This window comes from Vulpes lagopus, chromosome 1 (genome assembly GCF_018345385.1).
Source record: "Vulpes lagopus strain Blue_001 chromosome 1, ASM1834538v1, whole genome shotgun sequence".
NCBI classification, from domain to species: domain Eukaryota; kingdom Metazoa; phylum Chordata; class Mammalia; order Carnivora; family Canidae; genus Vulpes; species Vulpes lagopus.
Genome location: NC_054824.1, coordinates 128759290 through 128783752, shown reverse-complemented (window position 1 = coordinate 128783752; position 24463 = coordinate 128759290). Strand labels below are relative to the sequence as shown.

Here is a 24463-nt window from a genome sequence, read left to right as displayed (position 1 = left end):
AATGACAAAATTATAGAAATAGAGAACAGGTTACTGGTCACCAAAAGTTAAACAGCAGGGGGGAACTATTGACAAATGGAGTGGCTATCTGAAGACAACTTGAGGCATTTTTGCGGTAATGAAATGTTCTGTATTTTGGCTGTAACATGTCAAAAACCTGGCTGTGACATTGTATTACAGCACTGCACGAGGTGCCCACTGAAGGAAACAGAGAAGGATACAGGGATCTCTCCCTATTGTTTTTAGCTTTTTTTTTTAAACAACGCATGTGAGTCTATAATTATCTTAAAACAAAATTTGGGTTTTTTTTTTTAAGATTTTACTTATTTATTCATGACGAACACACACACACACACACACACACACACACACACACTGAAAGAGAGAGAGAGAGAGAGGCAGAGACACAGGCAGAGAGAGAAGCAGGCTCCATGCAGGAAGCCCGATGTGGGACTTGATCCTAGGACTCCAGGATCATGCCCTGAGCCAAAGGTAGACTCAGCCTCTGAGCCACCCAGGTGTCCCTTAAAACAAAATTTGAATTAAAAAAATTGACTGAACTGAGCTTGTCACTACAAGAAAGAGAGTAGTTATTGCCAATGATAAGATTTAAACTTTCAAGCAAAAATCCAAATTTTGGAAAATTTGCTTTTGCCACCATGAGCGTCAACTTCCCAGGACTGAAAGACTTTTTTTTATTATATCAGTAGTGATATTAATTAATGTCATGTTTGATACTGTATAATGAAATGTGCCACAAACTGTAAACGCTGCATAACTCAGTGAACCAGTAGGGTGTTTTCTAAATGATTAATATACAATCTTACAAAATTACACATAGATGAAAGATCCATCTGAAATACAAGACAGACTGATGGATAATACTAGGCCAAGTACAGAAGTCCACTCATACAGTCTCAAGTTTCGGTTACAACTAACTTTTAAAAAATTACCATGTGTCAACTTTTAGCAAAGTATTCAAAAAGAATATCCACAATTACCTGCAAAGCTATTTGAATACACCTCTGTTTTCCAACTACATACCTGTGTGAGGCTAGAATTGCTTTATATCCTTCAATGAAAATAACATATTGCAACAGACTGAATGTAGATACATATGTGAGAATTCAGCTGTTTTTCTATTAAGCCAGGCACTGGAGATTTGCAAAAAAAGTGTAAAACACTACCCCTCCTTTTGCTAAATTTTCTTGTTTTGAAAAACAGAGTTATTTTTTTCATACAAGTATTATTTATGCTTGTAAATATTGGGCTTTTTATGTATTAATGATTAATGAATACATAAAGAATGATTAATAAATTACATAAAGAATGTAAAGGCTCCTGTGACCCAGAACTTGGAGAACCACTGTTCTAGGAGTTAAAAGTTTTCTTGTTGATCACAGTTGCATGTTGAAACAAATTCTAAGTCAAGCTCACGTTCTGAAGAGTCTATGTAAGAAAACAAGGAAGTGGCCAGCTTTGGCAGGAGGGGCATACGTTCCCGGAGAGAAAGGGAGCTGTCCTGCTGCCTGTCCCTCGAATGGGACAGGACAACGTGGAAATGGTGAGCTTGCGTGTAGATCAGTCTACTGGGTATTTCCAGTGGGTTCCTAGGCAATCACTTGTGAGGCCACTGCACTTGGCCCCCCTAAGCTCTCTCTAGTTGTTGTGCTCCTTTTTATAGGACAATTATACTTCCCAAGGAGCCTGAATTGCTTCCCCTCCCAAAAAACAAAAGCACAAACATTTCATCATTAGACTTTTACCAAAATAATGATTTATAGTATATCCAGCTATTTGCAAAGAAGATCCATTTATAGAAGAACAAGGACGTTGTAATATATTTTAGGTGAAATCCATGATGAAGAATCCTTTTTAATTTCATCTGCTTGCCATATTGTTGAGTTCATCTTCAAAATGCGTGCTCCTAAAACGGGAAAGAACAATTGATTATTTAATTTCTAAATTTAAAAACTGTCATTTAAATGAATCACTGTGAAGCAGTCTAATTTTTAAATGAAGTGTCATCAACAGGCTCCTGGCATCCCTCCCAGCTGGTGGGCTGCCCCAGCCAGGTCCCCAGGAAGATGCACTGGCCTGTCTGGCTAGCGTAATTCAGATGCTAAAACATTAAGACAAGCACACATTGCAGCCTCAGAAAGAAGGACATTCTGATTTAAGACCTAAACTAGATCTGCAGGTTCTGTGATCAGTGAATTAACTGTAGAAATGTCTAGACTGAGGAAAATATAAGTTTTCTTGTTATTGGGAATATGGTGGTTAGGTGTGTGTGTGTGTGTGTGTGTGTGTGTGTGTGTGTGTATACTTAATGGCCCTACCATGTCTCAGATACTCTGAAAATTCTTCCCTTTTCTTGATTTAACTTTCCTCTTTCCCTCTCTTCTATCTTTTTTTTAAACTCCTCCCAATATTTGCCTCATAAGTCAGCCCTTTTCTTAATAGCGCTTATATTTTCCAGTTTCCGGAAGAATAATCTGGCCGTCCTGTTTACCAGCTAATGTGTCCTCTCTTCCCTAATCATGACTCCAACCCTCAAGTGCATCTCTACTGGCCCAGAGTCCCATGCCTGCAGGTACAGCTTCCATCAGGGTGCCCTCCTAGGTCATTGGCTGATCTGTCCCTTTTGTTTTGAGTCATAAAATAAGCTGGAAATACCTGTGTTGTTGTTTTTTTTAAACAAACAACAAAATACCTGTATACATTTTAAGTACTTTTCCAATAAGCTTGTGAAGTAACTGAGCCATTGCTTTATCATGAGCTGTATACACTTTGTGTTGTTGAGGAAATGTGATACCAGTGTTTTGTTCATTAGCATTGTCCACCTTTTGACTAACTTCATAAACATATTTTGTGTCTCAATACCAGTTTGTCCACTTCAAACAATAATAATTGTGAAATATAGTGTCTTAACCATTTCTCTTAAGAGAAAATATGCTCTTGATTTAGCTAATTGCAGTATTTCTTGTTTTAGAGATATCCTCATTGTGCACGTTTTTTTCTTCAGTTTTGTTAGTAATTTTCAGATACTCTATTTTGAATGAAATAGAACTAGAAGAATTTTATAACTTTACTTTTAAACAATGTTCAGATTTTATGTCATTTTCCTTGGGCTCTTTTGTGTGTGAGAATGTGAGCCCGTGTGCTCTACTACTGCATACGTAGTGGGTGCTGGGGTGCCCTGTTTGCTCCTGCCCCTCAGAATGAAGGCTTTTGTGCAGGACATGCCCCTGCCTCGAAGGTGCTGCCTTGCCCAACTGTCCACTCCCTCCCAGGGGGCAACCCTAATCCAATGGCTATTGATGTGGGGAGTACATTGGCCTGGCCCCCTGGCCTAAATTCAGGTCACCATCCCAGCTCTGTAGAGCAGCCCTGTGTGCCATGTACCCTCACCCTCTGCCCTGTTTAACTTCCTTTACTCTGTTCTCTGTGCTCCCAGGAGCCCTTTCTTCCAGGAAGCCAATCTAAGACTCTCTAGAATCTATTGCCATTTTAGGGGCCTTCTGAGGCAAGACTTTATACTTGAACATCTTCCCTTAGAGTTAGTTACTGCACATGAAGCCAGAATGGATTGGAACCTTTTTTAATGGAAAAGCCTCCAACAGCCCGGCATCCGCTTCCTACAAGCCTGAGCTCAAACACCCCCACAGGACCTTGAGAGCAAAAACATAGCTCACTGGTCCCCTCTTCTAGGAAAGTTAGGACCTCAAGGCAAAATCAGCTTTGCCTTTCAGAAAGGTCACAGACCCCAGAAAAAAATGTACAACCATACAATTCCAGGAGGATATAAACTCCCTCCCCAAAGCCTTTGTGGACTCCAATTTAAGAACTGCTGACCTATGGTGAAGGCAACAGGAACTCATGGTTTAAAGCTGCTATCCAGCAGAGAAAACAGAGAGTCTTTTTCAAGTACAGAAGAAAGTCCTAATTCTTCTTCATATGATTTAATCCATAGCTTTTGAATAACCAAATATCAGACTCAACTTACATTTTCCAGAGTCATATCTGCTGTATTTGAACTTGTTCTACTACGATATCTCTTTCTGACACAATAGACACTGACGAGGGTGACTATCAGCATCACGGCAAACACAGCCGCAGTAGAAGATGCGGCAATGACAATGGTGTCCTGGATGGAGCCCCTCCTCTCACACCTCTCTCCCATGTACCACCAGTCTTCTCCTGACAGACACCTGCACATCAGAATGTGACCCAGGGTTACAAGTTGAAATTTCAGTCTGAAAATCTTCACCACCAAAGGTGTGGTTCAACATTTGGGTCATTGACATATGGAATTCAACCAGAGGAGAGAAGTTAGACTAGCTCCAGGAGGCCAGGCAAGGCCTCGTGGAAAAGAAATGGATTCACTGCTCATCTGGTGCTTTCCACTGTGGTCCAAGATGGATAAAGAAGATGGTGTAGGTAACAGAGAACATACAGTTCTCACGTCTCAGCCCCTCTACCTCCCCCCTGAACCCCTTTGGCTAAGCTCATCTCAGAACTTCTAAGAACTAGCTCCATCTAGAAAATGGGGACAGTGACACATCACCACAACCAGACTCATGTGAGGACTTAATAAGGCATATAACTGATGACGATTTTTTCAGGCAATTACAATATAATGTACTATTTCTTCATAAATATATTTATTGTTCCTGTGGTTGTCCAAAGCCCCAAATGGCAAGCAAAAAATAAATATCCCAAGAATGGCTTTGAGATAAGAACCAACTAATTTCAATCATAGAAGGTATCAGTGTTTTATCCTACATTGCAGAAATGGTAAAAATTCTAACAAGAGAATTGGGAGATCTCATCCAAGTGACCCCTTACCTGCACTCGGGTTTGCCATTTTGGACAATGCAGATGCCGTCATTTTCACATTTGAAGTTTGTGCAAAGGTCAATGGTGTTAGAGGTTGGGGTTGGCTGAACTTGTGTGGAATTAAGGTGAGATATGTCTAAGGAGGACAGACGGAGAACATGGATGGAAATCAGTTTGATGTTAATAAGCATTTGATCTTTAAATTTTAATATAGATGCTTAGGTTTCATAGGTAGTAAAATAATTAATAAGTCAAAATCTAGATGCAAATGGAAGCAACGAAGCAAGACCAGCTTGTGGGGCTGTCAACTGAGCCACATGCTTGCCTGGGCCTGCGTTGCCTGAGCTACAAGGGACCCAAACCCTTATAACCACCCTGAAGGGATGGACACTTGGATACCAAGGCACAGAAATGCAAGGAAGCTGATGGGTTTGCCCAAGGTCACAGGTCTCTTGCTGCGGAGGGAGCATGTTGGTGGATATTTGACACAAGCTACCAGGTCCCCATAACAACCAGGGCTCTATTCTCTGCAGTGTTTTCTGTTGCTTCTCTTCTAAACAGAGTTGAACTGAATTGATGAATATATGACTTTTTCTCTGCTACAGAAAATGATTTTTCCCTCGACAAAGTTATTCTCGAATAATTTTTTTCCAAGAAATATTATCTAGATTTACTCTAATTGACACTGACATAAAAATGTCACACGTTTTAATTGCACCCCTTTCATCACAAACAAGATTCTGATTTACTGAGATGTAAGTGGGTCTTTCATAGTAAATGAGTTAAAATTATGCCACGTAAAACATAGAAAGTACGAATATTCTTGGAAAATGTATTTATTAGCTGCCATGGGTAAGAAATTTTAAAAGGCAAGAGATTAATGCTACTACTGACAAAACATATGTGTGTGTGCTTATATATGATACATAAAAATATATCTATGCGTGCTTGTGTGCTCATATGTATATATATTTGAAAAACACAATAAATACAGTCCCTGTCCAGTTTAATTTCATGTGCTTCTGTGATATTTCTATTTCTGGAATCCTAAGTAGAATCCTAGGGTATGATAACTATACTTCCACTTGTTTCTGAAGAAGATTCTGGCATAAATTTTCCATGGCTCCATGTGGTGGTAATCTAGTTATGCATCCTAGAATGGTCACTGTTTTTATTTAAGTTATTTCCATATTGTTAATGATTCATACCAAAAAGAAAAAAAAAAACTCGTGCCTATTTGCTCCTATACCTAAAAACAGAACCTAGAAGAACACAGTAAATAATCAATGGCCACAACAACAAAAATATCTGGTATAAAACTATTTTTACTGACATACCTTCCACTGTCAGTAGGATATATACATCACCTCCTTTTATAAAGTCTCTGCTTTTCAGCCTCGTATGGGTTATAAAGGCACTGGTTCCATAGCCTCTACCTCTTCTAAACTGAGTACCATTAGGGAAAAAAGCCACTTCTCCCACTTTGGAAGGTCTGTCCCAAAAATAGTTTCCATTATCTGAAAAAGCAATTTATATTAATGGATTGTGTTTAGCATCATCATAGCTTTTGGTGGTAGGAAAAAACAGGCAATGTGAAACACAATTAGGATAGAGCTCAAAATAATTAAATGATGCTATTGACCTGTGATGTATTCTCTGGCAAGTCACTGAAGCTTGTTCATTTACACTGTCCTAAAGAAAATGAGATTGCCTGGCAAGGAAGACTATATTCTGGACTTTGTGTGGAGAGATATCAAAAGTTGCTTAGGTGGGGTATCACACCAACAGGGACTAGTCAGTATAGAAACTCCCCTGCTCCTTAAAATCATTCTTTAGTTGCCTTGAGTCATATATAGTCCTTTTAACTAAGTTAAATCAATACGTTTCTGAGACTTTATTTTATTTTTAAAGTAATCTCTACAACATGAGGATCAAACTCACGATTCTGAGATCAAGAGTCACATGCTCTAATGACTGAGCCAGCTGGGCGCCCTAACAGAGTTTTTTTTTTTTAAACATAGAGCAGTTCATCTCATTAGCTGAATTGTTTACCTGCCAGAGCAAAGTCGTTCAGGAATAGAAGACAGCGAGAAGCACTGCTTCTGGGAAAAGGTGATGACCCACCCAACTTTGGGCCATTTTCAATGTCATTCACAGAAATATGTTTCGGGGGAAAAAGTGAAAAAATTCTGTACATCAAATCCCTACAATCCTGTTTGTGAATATTTCTTTTTTCTATCAGATTAGTAATTTTTATTTTCCTGTGTCACTTAGGTCCATTTTTTCATATGTAGAACTCAAATTTGGCAACAATATTTACCTTGCCATAATTTCATTTTTATTAGGTTACTAGAGGGCAAAGGATTATTAAAATTAGAAACGTGATTGTTTTGGTGGAGGGGGGGTGTTCCTTTTTTGAGACTGGGAATATGGGGAGTGATGTCACCATTGGTGAGTTTTCCAGAATTCTTTAATAAAAAGTATTAATTCCTTCTCAGAGCCTTCCCAACACTCCAGAGCACCTGCTCAATGTCTTCCTTCTCATCAGGAACCATCCCCTTCTACAAAAGCTGAAGTGTGTTTTACAGCCCTGGTGGCAAGGAGCTGGTTATTATTACTGCCTCAGTTTTATGTCTGGGGACACCTGGGTCCCAAAAGACTATTTGCTCAACATAGCTAATGAGAAGCAAATCTTGGATTTGAACCCAGGCATGCCAGACTCTAAAACCAATACTCCTTGAACAACTGGGAACTCAGATATGGTCAATTGCCAGGAATAAACAGTATCTCCTCTATTTTTCACAGTCCTAACTCACATTCCTGACAGTGTCCTGCCTGGGGGACTCAGTCCACAATTGCTGAAGCCCTTCCCCTCCATATCTTCTATTCCTAAAATTTGGGGCTCAATATTCCCTAGGTACCTGACCATGCAGTCTCTCATTCCCAAATCATCCTTCCCCCCCCCCCCCTAGAACAATGATCATGCATTAGCAATAAAGAAAATGAGTCACGAACCAGTGGTCATAAATGGGTCTGTAGTTACACTCCGCTGGTTGGACATACGCTGTCGAATGTCAGGATTTTGATCCAAGAGTGTCATCGTGGCTTGTTGCCAAGGACATGGCCATTGTAATTGATCATCATTGGCTCCAGAGATCAAGTGGAAATATATTCCTGCATTAGTCGAATGGCTTAGATTCAAGTGAATCTGAAAGGCATAACCTTTAGAAGAATAAAATGGTGGGCTATATAAAGTTCCACTCGAGCTGCCAATATACTGTGTAAAATTCTTTATATGCCAGATATGATGAGGGCACTGTGTCTCTGAGAGATTGATGTCATCAATAGACAGGCCACCCAATGATGCACCAGCGCCTCTGACTCCTCCAAACACCACTCTAAATTTGTTGGTCACTTTCAATGTTACATGGTAAAGTTGCCAGCTCCCAATGGGTATATCTGCAAAAGAGACATTATTATTTCAACTCAAACAAAGGACCAGGAATCAAGTGCAAATCAACATTAGAGTTTTTAACCTTCATAGGACAAATGATAATCCTAGAGCTATTGATTCCTACAGGTCCGCAGAGTAACTTTCTCATTTCTCCAGCCCAGACCCATTACCTTCAAGGAATCTCTGTGGTGTCAAAATGCTATCTGGAATATTTGGATGCTTATTTACTTGTTCCTCAGAAAGGTCATCCTTTCCCAGTAATGGGTGACCAAATGACAACATCTAACTTATGAGTACTGCATGCCCTGTATATGAATTACCTCCCATTCTATGTTAGTTAAATATAGATTCCTGTGATACTCAGCCAAAGCCTCATTTATAGTTTGATTGAAATACTTCCTTCACTGGGATGCCTGGATGGCTCAGCGGTTGAGCGTCTGCCTTTGGTTCAAGGTGTGATCCCGGAATTCTGGGATGGGGTCCTGCATTGGGCTCTATGCAGGAAGCCTGCTTCTCCCTCTGCCTGTGTCTCCACCTCTCTGTGTGTGTCTCTCATGAATAAATAAATAAAATCTTTAAAAAAAAATACTCTCTTCACATGCAAAATTTTCAATCAAAGTTTTGATAGTATTAAACAGGAATCCACCAAACCCCAGAAAGCCCACATTTACAACTTACTCCTTAGATCATTTACTAGTGACTCAACATTATACATATTTATCTAATATTTGATACCATCATCTTTCTCCCCATCCCATATTCCCCCTTTCACCAACATTCCCTGCTCTTAGCTAGCAGTGCAGGCTCTGTTATCCTGTGTTATTTTCTTATATCACATACTCAAATAAGAAGCAATGCATTTTAAAAATATCAGAATCCCCCAGGTAGAGAGCAGCTTAGGAATTCATGTCAAACAAGTAGTTAAAACAACGACTTAAAACTTCAATACATTGGCACTTAATGTGAAACACAATTATGTGAAAATAAGTTAGAAATATCCAAATCATGGAAAATACTATTATACATGGATAAACTCCGGATTGAACAAAAATCTTTCATGAGAACTTCCACTTCATTATTGTCACTACTATCCGTTTAAATTCTGGACCCCTAAGCAAGTCTCTTATATACCTTTTGTACTCTTGTTTATGGGAAGAAAATGATATGACATATAGCATAATGTAGATCGATTTTATAAGAGGTTTTACTCAATTCATTCAAACCAAGGGGTCAATACATGGAGCAGACAGTAACATAGTCGGCAGCCCACAGCCCCTCCCTTCCCGAGGGAAGTGTCTTAACCACCTGCTTTTATAGTTGATCAACATGCCCCACCTCTCCCACACAGGAGAGTGATGGACTGTTGCCCTCTCTCCTCTCAGAATTGCTCTCGAAGTTGCACTTAACCCAAATCCTAACAATTAGAATTCTTCACTGGGACTTTTTTTTTTTTTTAAGCTAAAAATTAGAGGAAGACTCCCTTTTCCAGTCAGATGGCACATTTGTCAGAAATGTCAGCTGGGAAGTGAAATATCCAAAGGTCCAGTTTTGTGGACAAAGCCCATCTGAGCCAACTTGAGAGGTCCCCAGCCATGTTCAGGGACAGGCCCCGTCCTGCCTGACGCCAGTTCCTCCTTCGTCCATTCCACAATCTCTTCACATTGAACCAGTAACTTCCCATTTTGCCTAAACTAGTTTTTCTTATATTTTTTAAGGATTTCTTTATTTGAGGGAGAGGGAGAGAGCGAGGGGAGGGGCAGAGAGAGACTCTCCGGCAGACTCCTCGTGGAGCGTGGAGCCCAGTGTAGGGCTCCATCCCCCCACCCAGGAAACCGTGACCTGAACCCAAAACCCAGAGCCAGATGCTCAACCGACTGCACCGCCACTCCTCGCTGGTATTTTCATTCCTTGCCAAGAACTGATCTCCTCAGTGCCAGAGACTTAAAAGAGTTAAGGTTGCCTCACTCTGAACCGAGGCAATGAGAATGTTGATATTGTACCTTTTATTTCTTCCACGAGCGTCAAAGTACCATTCACGTGGTCTGCAGTGTACTCCCTGGTGTAGATGTTCAGTTGGTCATTTTCACTTCCACTGTTATATAAATAAAACTGCAAGCACTGAAATCCTCTTTTAGGGTATAACGTTCTGCTTTCCAGCATGGCCGTGGCCCCCACACTTACAGAGCTACTGTCGAAATGCATGAAGAAGCCAGAACCTGTCAAGAAAACCAAAGCAAAATTGACAAAACAGACACCAGCCCTAGGAACGCATGTCTTGTGGGCACAAGAGTTCCACTTAGTACGCACTGTATAGACAGCGCTGGGTTGGACAGTTGAGTCCAGTTCCAGGAACAGGCAGTTTATAAAAGAGACTCTCAGTCACTTTTCCTTACTCTAGCTTTCAAAATCAGAAAAAGTATCACCTTTTTGGTCTAGTCTCTCTCTGTGTCTCTCTCTGTCTGTCGCTCATTTTCTCCCTCCCTCCTTTCCTTCCTCCTTCCTTCTGGCCTACGGAGGACCACTATCCACTACCCAAATCTGCCTTTGTAAAGAAAATGGTATTTTACTGACACATATTTGACCTATAGCATTGTGTAAATCTAAGGTGTGCAACATATCACTTTGATTACATTTATGTATTGTAATACGATCGCCCTGTAGCAATAATTAGCAACCTCTAGCATGTCACATAGTTATCACTTCTTTTTTGTGGTAGGAATTATTAAATTCTCATCTCTCAGTAAGTTTAGCGGTTAGAATACAATTATCGCTATGTTCACTACACTGTGCATCAGATCTCCGGGACTTATTTACTACTCGTTGCAAGTCTGTACCCTTAACACCTATCTTCCCCAAATCCCCAGGCTCCAAGAAAGAAAAAAGAAAAGGAAAAGCACTCTTTGCTGTTAGGGACCTCAAGCACTGCCTACACCAGCTGAGCTGGCATGCAATGACCCTGAGTTCTGAAGTCTAGTTTTACATCTTTGATGCCAGGAATGAGCAAATAAATAAAAATGGAGTACTTGTAGCCAAATAAATGACTACTTAATTTAACACAAAATGATGATGGAAAAGGATAGTCATGTGAATAAAATTAAATAAATTGTACTTTGTCCCTTTATTTTCAGGATTTTTATAACAGGAGCGTGTAATCACAACCAGCTGAAATTCTGAATCTGATGAATTCACAGCCTTGTGCTGTTCCCTAGAAAATCTCTTGTATCTTGTAAGCTCTCAGAAAACAACCCCACTACCCTGTGGATAAGAATCCTTCCAGGAGATTCAGTACCTTCCTGCTGTTAGCACACGCAGGGAGAGGCTTCCCAGAGCCCAGCTCTGACTCGTAGAAAGATGAGAAAAGTCAGAGAGGAAAAGCAGAGAAACGAACCATGTCCTTCTAAGGCACAGAACTGTTTCCTCAGTAGCTACCACATGGGTTATCATCAATAATTCTGATAAAAATTAGAGATAAAATCCCGTCTTTCATAGCAAAGGAAAATGCTGGAGTCACCAAGTATAAAATCGAAGCATCTCACTCTTGTTACCTTTGCACTGGCCCATGTTGGAGTGATCGCTCTCTGGGCCCCTGGGAACTCGGGAAACCCACTGCCAGTCAGTATTATCACCTGAACTTTGAATCATACCACACACATTTTCCAGTTCAAAATTGCATGAGTCCATAAAGCTCAGGGAAGTGGCTATAAAAGTAAAAAAAAAAATTATTGACACTCCTACAATATAATAATCTAAGTAATGAAAACTGATTTGTCACAGAAGTACTAGGAATGCCAGGATGGCTTTAAAGGGGACACCCTGCTGATTCTGGGGCATAGTGGCTTGAAGACCTCTTGATATCTGCAAAACCAAAAGATTAATTAACTCTGTATTTGAACAAGCTGTCTGCCCCCAAGATGCCTTTCTTTAATCATCTAATTTATAGGAACTGAAGTCTACACTCCTCTAGTTATCCAGATTATTCAACTGCAACACAGATTATTTGATCCCATTTGTATGATGGCTCCTCACTTAAAAATCTACATGGGGCATGTCACTATAGGGCCCAATTTATTTTTAATCTGAAGATCAAAACTTCTGAGAAGAAAAATACTGCTTCCAAGTTGTGGATTGAGATTTGAGTGCACTTGTGGGATTTTTTTTTTTAAATATCCAACTTCAACTATAAAACCATAATTATCAAACAGTTACCAAACATTTATCAAACCATAGTTTCAGAAAAGCCAGCAATGCTCAGCAAAATGGCACAGTGAATAATTTTTTCCTACATGGCAGAGACACAGAAGGCATATCAAAGAACCTGTCACATACTGCAGTTATACAGTCGATTCAGCTTTAAGAGATCATAGTCACTGAAATCCATTCGTTGGCCGATCACATCCATGAAGTCTGAGATTCTTGTTACGATCGTTGGTTCCGTTCCATTTTGGAAAGCAGTCTTACTGTAGTGCATCACTGAAGTATAATCATAGGGAACATTCAAGGAGTCTGATACTTGGTCATCGTAAGTGTTAAAATTGTGTTCTCTGCCTACACGATAAATGTGAAAAGATTTTTAATTACATTGATGTTCACAAAATTTAGCTTACCTTATTCTAAGTTTCCATTACCACCCAAGGCTGGACATTAGCACACAGTGTGAGGCTCTAAGAACTGGTAATAGAAAGGTAGATTCTAAAAGATGTTATGAAGACAACCAGAGTTATTAGCAGGTGTTAATGGGAAAGTGAGAGCACCCAAAGCAGATGAAGATGGAGGGAGGAGGACTTTGAGAGATGTGATGGGAAGGGACCTGGGATTGATATCACAGACAGAAATCGCCAGAAGGAACTGACATAGTCAGGGATTTCATGGTTACTGGAATATGTATGCAATACAATATGCAAGTACATTTATTTTTTTTAAGACTTTATTTACTTATTTGAGAGAGAGAGTGAGTGAAAGAGAGAGAGAACATGAGCAGAGGGAAGAGTAGATGGAGAAGCTGACTCCTCACTGAGCAGGGAGCCCGATACGGGGCTCACTCCCAGGACTCCAGAATCATGACCTGAGCCAAAGGCAGATGCCTAACTGACTGAGCAACCCAGGCACCCCTATGTAAATAGATTTAGAGAAGATATCTAGTTGCTCGGCATCATATTAATGAGCAACTGATTGCAACCCAAAGTGGGATGACTTTGTGGAAACAGTAAGGTGGATCAGATTTCCAAAGCTTACAGATGCGTTATCAAATCCAGGGAGAGGGTTTCTACTCAGATAAGACCTGGGGAACCTTAAAGAGTGAGATGATAAATGAAAACTAAACACTTCTCTTGCCCTAGAAATCTCTTAGTCCACTGCTGGGCCTTACCCGAGTTGGGATCACCAGACAATCAATATCACTGAGCTGTGATTGTAAAAGTTGTGATATCAGGGGTCTAACTACAGAACAGACCCCATAATGCCTCATATGACAGCAATGCCACTCCCTCCGCTATACCCTTTGTAGGCAGGCCCAGTGGGAAACTAAGTGTCTCTGCAGGCAACATGAGCCTTAGTCGTACTATGTTAAGGCCTTTTTGGCTTGGAACACAAAGTTCCAAAAAGTTTGAGCTGTTCAACTACCACAGTGTTTCCCAGTATGGGCCCCATGGAGTAACAAACACAAATACCTCCTGTCCCCCAAAAAAGACCATGATCAGGTCACTTTGGGAAATAAAATCTGTAAATGTATGTTAATCTGATAAAGACTCTGGACAGTGGGTGGGTGGATGGAGTAACTAGATGATGGGCACTAAGGAGGGCACTTGATGGGATGAGAACTGGGTGTTATACTATATGTTGGCAAATTGAATTTAAATAAAATATTTTTTAAAAAGACTGAACAATAAGCAGTGTCAATAACTCAAGTTGAGTTTACTGGAACCTAGGATTTCCCAAACTAATTGGACTACAGATCTCTCTGGGAACATATCATGGGACAACATCCCATAAAAAGTACTTTGGGAAATATTACTTTCTTAGATCCCAACCGGCTCCAACATACCAGGGCTCTAGGACACGAATGCCCCACAACCTTCAGGCACCTCAACCCATATTGAGTCAGGGCTGAGTGAGGTAAAACATCAAGACATCAGCTTTTCCATTATGAACAGTCAGCAGAATGGGGCATGTGCTTAGAAATTCAGTTGTTGTTTTTTTAAAGATTTTATTTATTTACGAGAGAGAGAGAGAGAGAGAGAGGGAGGCAGAGACACAGGCAGAGGGAAAAGCGGCTCCATGCAGGGAGCCCGACGTGGGACTTGATCCTCGGTCTCCAGGATCAGGCCCTGGGCTGAAGGCAGCGCTAAGTGGCTGAGCCACCCAGGCTGCCCAGAAATTCAATTTTTAACCAAAGCAGAACAAAAGAAATATACCTGACTGAATTCTGTCCCACATTATCCTGACATAGTCATCCCGATCAGAACGAGACTGCTCATGCCAGAATCCCAGTGCGTGGAGGAACTCGTGTTGAATCGTTGCTATTCTGTCACAGTTCGTCCCGATGGAAAGTTCTTGCTTCCCCACGTGCCTGTTTCCCACTGAAGACCAGCAGCTTACAGGAGAGTTTACAGAGACAGGGAGTGAGGGGTTCTCATGATGCAGGCTGAGGTCTTAGGGCAAAAATGCCCAGTGCCCGCCCCACTCGGTTACCCACTTAGATCCTTCACTCATATCAGGACACTACATTTCTCTCACAACCCTGGTGAGGGATGAAAAACCTTACAGACCAGATGGCTTTTGGAGATCTGGCCCTGGCATCAAATATCCCACAGAAGCAAGTCATCCCTCAGTCAACCTAGTTGTGATTTTTTTCTGGAAATTTCTAAGTTTTTCACATTGTCCTTGGTATGTTGATGACCAATAATACGGTTTTATAGGTAGAGCAACCATGCAGAATTGCTGAGTGTTATCACCAGGTAAATAACACTGCCAGTTTAACTCAAGTAGTAAGTGTAGTCACTTGAAATACACATGCATATACACAAACAAACATGCATGCACATACATGTTTTACTGAGACAGGGAAATAAGGGGTATGTAAGCTACAAATGGCTGAAGTTCACTAAGTCATGGGATGGATGGCATGAATCCCATCCACCTTGTTTTAGTATGGGTGGTCTGGTTGCATGTCTGAAAATATGATCTTTATGGCTAGAGGAACTAAACACAGTTTGTCTTTTACTCTCCAACAAACAGCTAAGGAAGACCCCACCCACCTCAAGGCCAAGGCCTAGGGCAATTGCTATGATAGGCCACAGCCACAAGGTTCTCATTTGAAACCCTAGAAGATAAACTCTCCACCTTACCCACTGCCCTTGAACACTGATATATAGTTAGCTTCTCCAGTCCAAGGCTTGAAGTCAATGCATGTTTTTAGGCGATAGCGTTCAAATGCATTAAGGATAACTCCCCTGGCATTCATTTCTGAAGGAAGAAAACCAACAAAAAATACACGTATTAAAATTATCACCATTGAATGATTCACCATGGGAACAGGCTATGCAATATATTATTTATCATGAATCGGTCCCTTCATGAATGTGTAGTGTTTTAATTTTACCAAATTTAGTATTCAGTACAAATTCAGTATCATATGCAAGTATTTTGTTATTCTTCAAATCCCTGATTCTGGGACACCTGGGTGGCTCAGCCGTTGAGCATCTGCCTTCCGCTCAGGGCGTGATCCCAGGATCTGGGGGGAATCAAGTCCCACATCAGGCTCCCTGCAAGGAGCCTGCTTCTGCCTCCATCTATGTCTCTGCCTCTCTTTCTGTGTCTCTAATGAATAAATAAATAAAATCTTTTTAAAAAATCCCTGATTCTGCCCCATTTTTATTTCTCCAGGACCTTTACAGAGTACATTATAGAACAACAGAAAAGACATTTCTTTAACTCAAAGAACATATACCTCAGATCTCAGGCAGCCAAAATGAACACTCACTGTCACATGCTTCATCTGAGAAACTATAGCATGGATTTAAAGCCCCACAGCAGAGCTTTTAATTTGAGGACCTCGAGACAGGAGAGTCATGAATATGGTGAAATTGTATGTGAAGTATCTATATCTGTATTTATATCATCTATATAATCTATCTATATCTATATCTATATCTATATCTATATCTATATCTATATCTGCCTATACCTGTATCTGCAAAGTGCATTTCCTGGGGAGACTGTTCATGAGCTTCTTGAGCCTAGTTCAGGGCCTAAATTAGAGTTAAGAACCACTGCTTCAGAATTAAGAGTGATGCTAACAGGCTGGATAGATGCAGAACTCAAATAAGGCAGAGGCATGAAAGCAACAAAGACATTCAGGAAAAGGAAAGCAGCTGAAGTGTTACCCCTTTCAGGGGAGCTGCATCAAACAGCAGATAACACTTGAAGTGTAAGTAAAAAGACTAAAGCAGAATTTAGTATGTTGGTAATTTAAAATGGTTAATATATTTCTGGAAAGCCAGAAATCACTCCCAATGAACTCTTTATAGCTATGTACTAACCCTTCATAGGTATTTCCTTTTGTGACCCGTAGGAGTGGCCTTGCTTAGTGATTTCTTTGGAGTTATTTGAAGATGATCTAAATATCAGAAATGTGAGGAAATACTCTTCTCACTTTGAGCATAGAGAGGAAGTTCAATGCTACAATATTAAACAGAGGGATTATTTTCTAAGTAAAAAAGAATCAAAATCAGAGGAATAAAAAAATGACCTATAAAGATTTGAAGTTTAATTACATTGTAAAACTAACACAAAATAATAAGCTGTAATATTAAATGAAAAAGGCGGTCAAAAAATTTAAACAGGGTTGCCTGAATGTCTCAGTTGGTAGAGCGTGTGGCTCTTAATCTCAGGGTCATGAGTTCAGCACCACATTGAGTGTAGAGCTTACTTTAAAATAAATAAATAAAATAAAAACATAAAACAAAACAACTTTAAAAAATGTAAAATACTATAGTTAAGCCCATGTAAAAATGTACACAGTCTGGATGGTAAGATTTGGGTTGAATTTTTTACCTAACATGTTTGATTCATATATGTTTATCAATTAATTTTTTCATTTTTATTTTTTAATTTTTTCTTGGCTTTTTCTGTGTACTCTTGGTTTTTCAACTATGTTTCTGGTCAGGTCTCCCTCCTCAATAACTTCTATCAGATCTTCCATCTATATCAATTCCAAAAAATTGTTCTCCCAAGCTGAATTCTAATCTTGGTCATCTTTTCCCTCAATACAATCTTCTTGGGTCACTCAGTAAGACCCAACTATCTAAGGAGTGCCCGTTATATGCAGGGCATTGTGTGAGGTGCTTACCTATACCTGTAGCTTCAACTATCTCCCACAGCCTAATAACACCCAAATATCTCTCTATCTTGAATGACTAGACCATACACCAACACTTTATATGATCTCTCCACCACATTGGGCCTAATACATTTCAAACTCTGCATGCCAAACGCTGATTTGCACCACACTTTTCTATCCCACCCTCTTGAAGACATATTCCCTATTCTTGTTACAGGCACTACCATCCACCCAGTTGCCTGAGACTGAATCCTGGGCACCAGCATCTCTTTACCTCGACCTTTTGAAGGTCTATTGCCAAATCTAACAATTTGACCTCTTGTAGTCTATCGCCAAATCTAACAACTGTCTCCTAAGTCTCCCTCAGAATTGCCCATTCTCATCTATCCTCACTGAGAGAGTCCTGTTTCAGAAACTCTCAGTCTTTTCCTGAACTTCTTCTGTAGGCTCCTAATTGAATTCCTTACTTTCTTTTTGCCCCACTAATAATACATCTTCTACACTGCAACTAGCATCATCACAATCTCACATCCACATTAAAACTGCTGCAAGTTCCACATCATCATTAAAGAACACCAAGTTCTTTAACATGGGAAACACCCAAGTCTTCCCAATCTAGATCCTGCCTACCTGTTCAACCTCATTAACTCTCCACTTCCAGTCTGAATCACAGTTAAGGGTTTTCTCCTTTCCCCATGCCTTCGCATCTTCCTAGAGCACCCTTTCTAGAGCATACCCTTCCCTTGCCATCAGAGGCTGTACTGGCCCATTTGAGGCCTTTCTGTGAGTTACAAAGAAGCACCTTATCTGGGCAGATACTACCAGTGTTGATGTGGCATATAGGTAAATAGCACTTCATGCAAAGTAACAAAATGCCTCTTGGTGAACAAAATTCAAACTTGATTCCAGTCCCACTTCCCTCCCCCCAACTCCCAGGCACCTATATATTGTGTACAACTTGCATAACTTTCATGGCAGCCCTGCTGCACAGTGCCATGGGCTTCTTGATGCATATGCCTTTATTTCTAGGTTGAGTTTAATGCTCCTCCAATGTGCTCCCTTAGCTTTTGAACATATCATTAAGCAAAATGTTTACTCCATTCTATTATAATTATCCTTTGGTATATCTGAATCTCCACTGAAATGTATGAACTTTAAGAAAAGTTTTCCAAACAACAATTCCCAAAGTAATTCTGGTAACTGGTAAATAAAATGAGAACTCTCAAATAAAATGTTTACAGTTTCCAATTACACATAAATATCTTCTATAGAAAAGCTGTCCTTCGTTTTGGATTGGATTCATCTGACTTTTTAGTATTGAAACATTCTTTATCTTATGAAAAGATGATGATAAAGATAGTGGGTTCTTGTCGTTAGATAAGTTCCTGACTTGGCAAAATAAAATGTTGATAAAACAAAGCCAATTCCTAAAGCTTTGTTTGTCTCATGTTTTTAACTCATATGTAAAATTTGATATGGGAAACCACTGCTTTTAAATAAAGGTTAGTTCCCTGACTTTATGTCGCCAGCACCCAATACAGAATAGGCTCTCCATAAATGCTGGCTGCATTAATCTAGTTCTTGGTCAGAATTCAGCAACTATTTCAGAAAAAATCATTTTGGTCCTCTTCATTGTTCATTTTATTTATTTTTATAAGTAAATGTTCATGGCCCCATAAAGCAACAAACAAACCCTTAAGGACCTTATGAGCCTACCCTTGAAAATATTGTGATTATATTCCGTCAGGAACATACATCAGTTATGGATACTCCAAGGTATATACTAACCCAAGCTATCTTCTAGGACATACGGAATGGTATGAGGCCATCTGTATTCTTCTCCAATGATAGAATTTCTATCTTGTGCCTGTCAAAAATAAATATGAAGGGTCAATTAAATGAATCAGGCAAAAACTTACAAAACAATGAATAGTTAATCTAGAAATAAATGAAATTTAAAATGTAAGCAAATGAGTAAATTTAAGCAGGATATATTTAATAGTAGTGAAGGAAGGTTGCTCTGGTTCTGAGATGGGAATAACACTTGCCTTGGTATGTTCTAAATCTGCTTTGAGGCCAGTAGCCTGATGAATCAGGAGAAAAATGATAAGGGAGGAGGACAGATAGGCAGGAGTTAGATTACATAAGGTCTTGAAAGCTGTGGATAAATTTGCATATTATGCTACAGGCACTAGAAAGCTGTTGAAGAGTTTCTTTTTTTTTTTTTTTTAAGATTTCATCTATTTATTTGATAGAGAGAGAGAGAAGATACAGGGAACAGAGGGAGAAGGAAAAGCAGACTCCCCGCTGAACAGGGAGCCTGACACAGGGCTCAATTCCAGGACCCCAAGATCATGACCTGAGCAGAAAGAAGATATTCAACCAACTGAGCCGTCCTGTTGAAGATTTTCAAGCCAGGAAGCGAAATGGTATCATTACCTGTTTAGAAGACCATTTTGCTATGTGTGTCTTTACTTGGCAACACTATTTTTAGCTGCCAGGCTAGAAGTCACAAAATCTATCTTTTATGGCAAAAAGTCTGATTCATTGATGATGTTTACAAATTCAGTTGAATTTTGCTTCAACTAGATTAAATCCATGAGGTTCTATTTAAAAATGAAAACATCTTATTGTTCCAACAATGAAAATCAATCAGGTCAATAAGACCATAGCATACATGGTGAGTGATGGTGGCTTTAACCACACAAAAATCTGAGGAATGGACGATGAAGCACTATTATGGGAGTCCCCCAGAGCATAATGTATTTATTGAATAAATCTGTCACCATGACTCTTCTCCCCTACAAACAGTTGGGCTTAACAAAGCTCATGCTGTCCAATCAGATACTCTCTATTTTGGTTTGCACTAATTTACAGAAGATTCTTCTTTGTTTTGTTTCAACTCACTCCATCAAGTCTGATGTCTCCTTCAAAAAGATCCAGTCCCAAGTCTAAGAGGAAAGATAAAAATCCATATTAGCAAACTGGATTCAAACTCTCCACTTAATAAAAAAATGTAAAAAAAAAAATCCACAAACCTTCATTAATATCAAATATATCTTGATCAATTCCACCATCTACATCTTTAACTAAAGGAACAAAGAAAAACACATTAAACATTATGTTTATGAAAGAAGACAATCTTCATCAATTATCAAATTAAAAGTAAGTAAGGTTCTTTTGTTTCTGGTAAGTGACCACCAGTTTCTGATTCAATATTCATTGGTTGATTGATTGATCGAAAACCTCTCATGAGCCAGTCTTGGGGCTAAGGAGCCTCTACTTATATGCTCTTGTCCTATCCATGTCTCTTGAATGCCAAATGACTTCAGGAATAAGAAATTGGTTGTTGTGCATAATATTAAACTTAATTTTAAAGACTAGACTAGATGATTAAATCAAATGGGAAGCAAATGTTTAAATTTGGTCAGCTCAGTCCAATCTGCCCAATATATCTCTTACTAGTAACATAATACCTTGGAACTCTCAAGCAAAACTCCTAATTTAAATTTGAATTACTCTTTTAAGTTGCAAAGGAGTAGAAAATATGGCCAAATCTCTAAGTGTACAACACAATAGGACGGATATCAGGTCTATCTGAGTTAATACAAAATAGCAAAAGTGATCATAGAAAGCATTGATGGGTTGTTTTGTGTCTGTCACTGTTTAGACTTTCCTCTATTACCATTTATTTTTTGCTGGGTATTTGTAATCCTGGGACAGAAACAATGAAACATTTCTCAATAAGTCAAAAAAAGGCAGTGCTTGATTAAAACTCAAAGCAGTTATAAAACTATGCATATGCAATTATGCATTGTGATTAGCATTAAAGGTGTCCTAAGTGCTTCTGTTTTGTTGTTTTATTATCCACATAACTTTCTCCTACCATAACTTAGAACAAAAACTCAAAATAGACTCACCAAAGTTTTCTCGAGCTGGCTGAGAAACAAACAGAAAAAACGGCATTATTATGATGTCCGTGACATAAATTATCTTCTTCATTACAATTTATATCTAGCAATTTGTGAGGTTTTTTAAAATTAATATTATGGATTACTTTCTGGCTTACATCCAAGAGAGCTAATTTGGAGTCTAAAATAACTTTTGACCAAAGGGTCTTTTACTTCATATAAAAAAAAAAATGAAATTGGCCATTATATGAATGTGAAGGTGAAAGAAACAAGAAACCAGTTGTCTTCTTTTCAATCAGCCCTCAGATAAGCATTCACTTTAAGCATAATTCTCTAAAGGATTCATGGAGCGATGTTTGGAAAACCTAATAATTTATCCCCATAGTTGAAATATTATTGTAATTTATCACAACCCTTTCTAAAGAAGTTTTATTGAAGACCTCATTAATCATATTTTACTTTCACATTTTTCTCAAGACTCTGCTTTCAACAATGATACCAAATATTTAAGAAAAAAAAATCAATAGCTATACTTTGCAATTAAAGATCTTAAGGAAAACAACAAATATCTGGGATGCCTTGGGTGGCTCAGTGGTTGAGCATCTGCCTTGGACTCAGAGCATTATCCCTGGGTCCTGGGATTGAGTCCTACATCGGGCTCCCCACAGGGATCCTGCTTCTCCTCTGCCTATGTCTGCCCCTCTCTCTGTGTCTCTCATGAATAAATAAATACAATCTTAAGAAAAGAAAAGAAAAGAAAAGAAAAGAAAAGAAAAGAAAAGAAAAGAAAAGAAAAGAAAAGAAAAGAAAAAACTTCTGAGTTCTAAGGTTCTCTACAAGGGACCAAATGAAAAACCCAGAATATATGCCCAACAGAGAGAAACATGAGTAAGCCCGAGAAATGTCCTAGTGAAGTCTAACTGAGAAAGCTCATGGGACTGACAGGCAGTAGGTCTGGGTTATATCCTTGGTTCCATCAACTCACAGGAAATCAGTTCACCTTTCTGAACTCAAATTATCTGTAAAATAGGTTAATATGGTTTACATAGCTAAATCCAGAACCATATGGATTGTTTGGCAAGTGTTAGGAATGAACTGGTTGGAGAGTTTACCCTTCTTTTTGATATTAAGAAGTGCCTTATTTGTCTCACACATTAGCCACACATAAGGCACGTTCACAGAAAAATGCTAATGCATTTCCTACTGGAAAAGTATTTGTGCATAAATGCAATTTTAATGTGTCTTTTTTAAATTTTATTTATTTATTTATGAGAGACACAGAGAGAGAGGGGCAGAGACACAGGCAGAGGAAGAAGCAGGCACCATGCAGGGAGCCCGATGTGGGACTTGATCCTGGGTCCCCAGAATCACACCCTGAGCTAAAGGTGGCACTAAGCCGCTGAGCCACCCAGGCTGCCCAATTTTGATGTGTCTTAAATGGTATCCCTTGTTCTCAGTGCTGTAGCTACCACATACAGAATATCAACTCAATATAATAACTTACTTTAAAATGGCAACTAAAAATAAAAATAAAATAAAATAAAATGGCAACTAAATTTTTTCCCCTGGGTATTTGAAACTTCATTTAAAACTCTAAGTTGCCCTATGGTACAAACTACCTGTCACTGTAGCAAGATTGGTCCCACCTGACAAAGAAGCAGATGAGAAATCCCACGCTACCAAACTGTGTTTGCCTCGCCAATGACATTCATCATTCACTCCATTCGTGTCTTATGTCACCATAACAGCAATATGCATTTTACTCAGCAGTAAAAATGGAATGGCTGTCAAATTTCACATTTTCCATGTTATCAAAAGAAAACTCGTTACACAAAAATGAAACTGAAAGAAATATATAACTTTATGTCAATGTCCCTGACTCTTTCCCTGAGCGGGCTTCTTCTCACTCCGTATTCCCCTGCCTGCCCCTGCTGGCCCAAAGAAACACTCGCTTCATTAACATTTTCAAATTCCTAAAAAAACAAGAAATGAACAGATAGGCAATCAGCCCCCAATCTTTCCAATCATTTTCTGAACATTGTTTTCCTTACCAAGCCAGGAACCATGAGGAAAACAGCAGAGAACAGAAACCAAGGCAGATACCATGAATCCATGTTATCACTTCCAGTTGAAAGTTGCAAACTATGAAAGTCAGAGTAGCATTTACTTTTTAAGGGCAAACATCATAACTTCTAGCCTTTGATCTCAATGATCCATTGTGCAGGTCAGCTCGCTGCAGTAGTAATACCTACAATCAAAGAGTTAAAGTCCAATATCCTGAACACGGCTCTGCAGAGTAATTGGTTGGCTTTTTTTTTTTCATGTCAACGTTCAGTATCCAAGTGCCTAGCTGAAACCTGTTATAATATATACATCCTTGCCCCCAGGATTATTAATGGCCACTAGACTAAAAGAAAATTTCAAATTAATTTTTAATCTCAGTCTTCCAAACAATAACATTTGTGAAGCTCCTCCTGCCCATCTAACCCTGTGCTGCTTTCATATATCCATTATGTCCATGGCTTTTTATCATTCCTGCATTTAATAAAAAATTCATGGAGTTACAAAATCCCCTTATATACTAGAAATCTGACATATTTGATAATTAGACGTAAAATAGCAAAATAGCAACATATCTCATTCTTGAAAATTCTCATCAAGCAAACTCAAGAGGGAGGGTAAACAGTCTAGGAATGGTCATTGGTTTTTTGATAAACTCATGCTCTTGACCCAACTCTCGATTCTTTCTCTTTGTCCTTCTTTTCTCAGGATAACTTCTCTTTAAAGACAACTTTCTGTGTTCCTGTGATCCCACTCTCAACTTAAGTGTGATGCAGTGTTATGTTTTTGAGACACCAGTTTTCCCCAGTCAGGATTGGTCTTTGCCCAACTTTGCTCTCATAGAAAGGACATGGAAAGACA

At 39.2% G+C, this 24463-nt stretch overlaps 1 protein-coding gene across 2 annotated transcripts; it reads right to left on the bottom strand.

Moving 5' to 3' along the window:
* Nucleotides 1–462: 462 nt before the first annotated feature.
* Nucleotides 463–23771, bottom strand: MEP1B (meprin A subunit beta). Of its 2 annotated transcripts, XM_041773015.1 has the most exons (15): nt 23593–23771; nt 21551–21569; nt 20669–20719; nt 20538–20581; nt 19419–19497; nt 15637–15754; nt 14704–14882; nt 12620–12838; nt 11839–11991; nt 10294–10509; nt 7855–8298; nt 6177–6356; nt 4849–4975; nt 4007–4211; nt 465–1927 (listed from the first exon to the last, which is right to left on the bottom strand). In XM_041773015.1, the coding sequence occupies exons 1-15, from the start codon at nt 23653–23655 to the stop codon at nt 1913–1915; spliced, it is 2112 nt and encodes a 703-aa protein (XP_041628949.1). In that variant the 5' UTR covers nt 23656–23771; the 3' UTR covers nt 465–1912. The 2 variants fall into 2 exon arrangements, with proteins under 2 accessions (XP_041628999.1, XP_041628949.1); XM_041773065.1 differs by lacking the exon at nt 4007–4211 and having other exon boundaries at nt 463–1927.
* Nucleotides 23772–24463: the final 692 nt, after the last annotated feature.

Coding starts and splice junctions, on each gene's coding strand:
- MEP1B (XM_041773015.1), bottom strand. CDS start 23,655: ATGGATTCATGGTATCTGCCTTGGTTTCTGTTCTCTGCTGTTTTCCTC. Junction 20,582..20,668: donor TATATTTGATATTAATGAAG/GTTTGTGGATTT, acceptor CTTTCCTCTTAG/ACTTGGGACTGGATCTTTTT. Junction 12,839..14,703: donor GTGGGACAGAATTCAGTCAG/GTATATTTCTTT, acceptor TTTATCGTGTAG/GCAGAGAACACAATTTTAAC.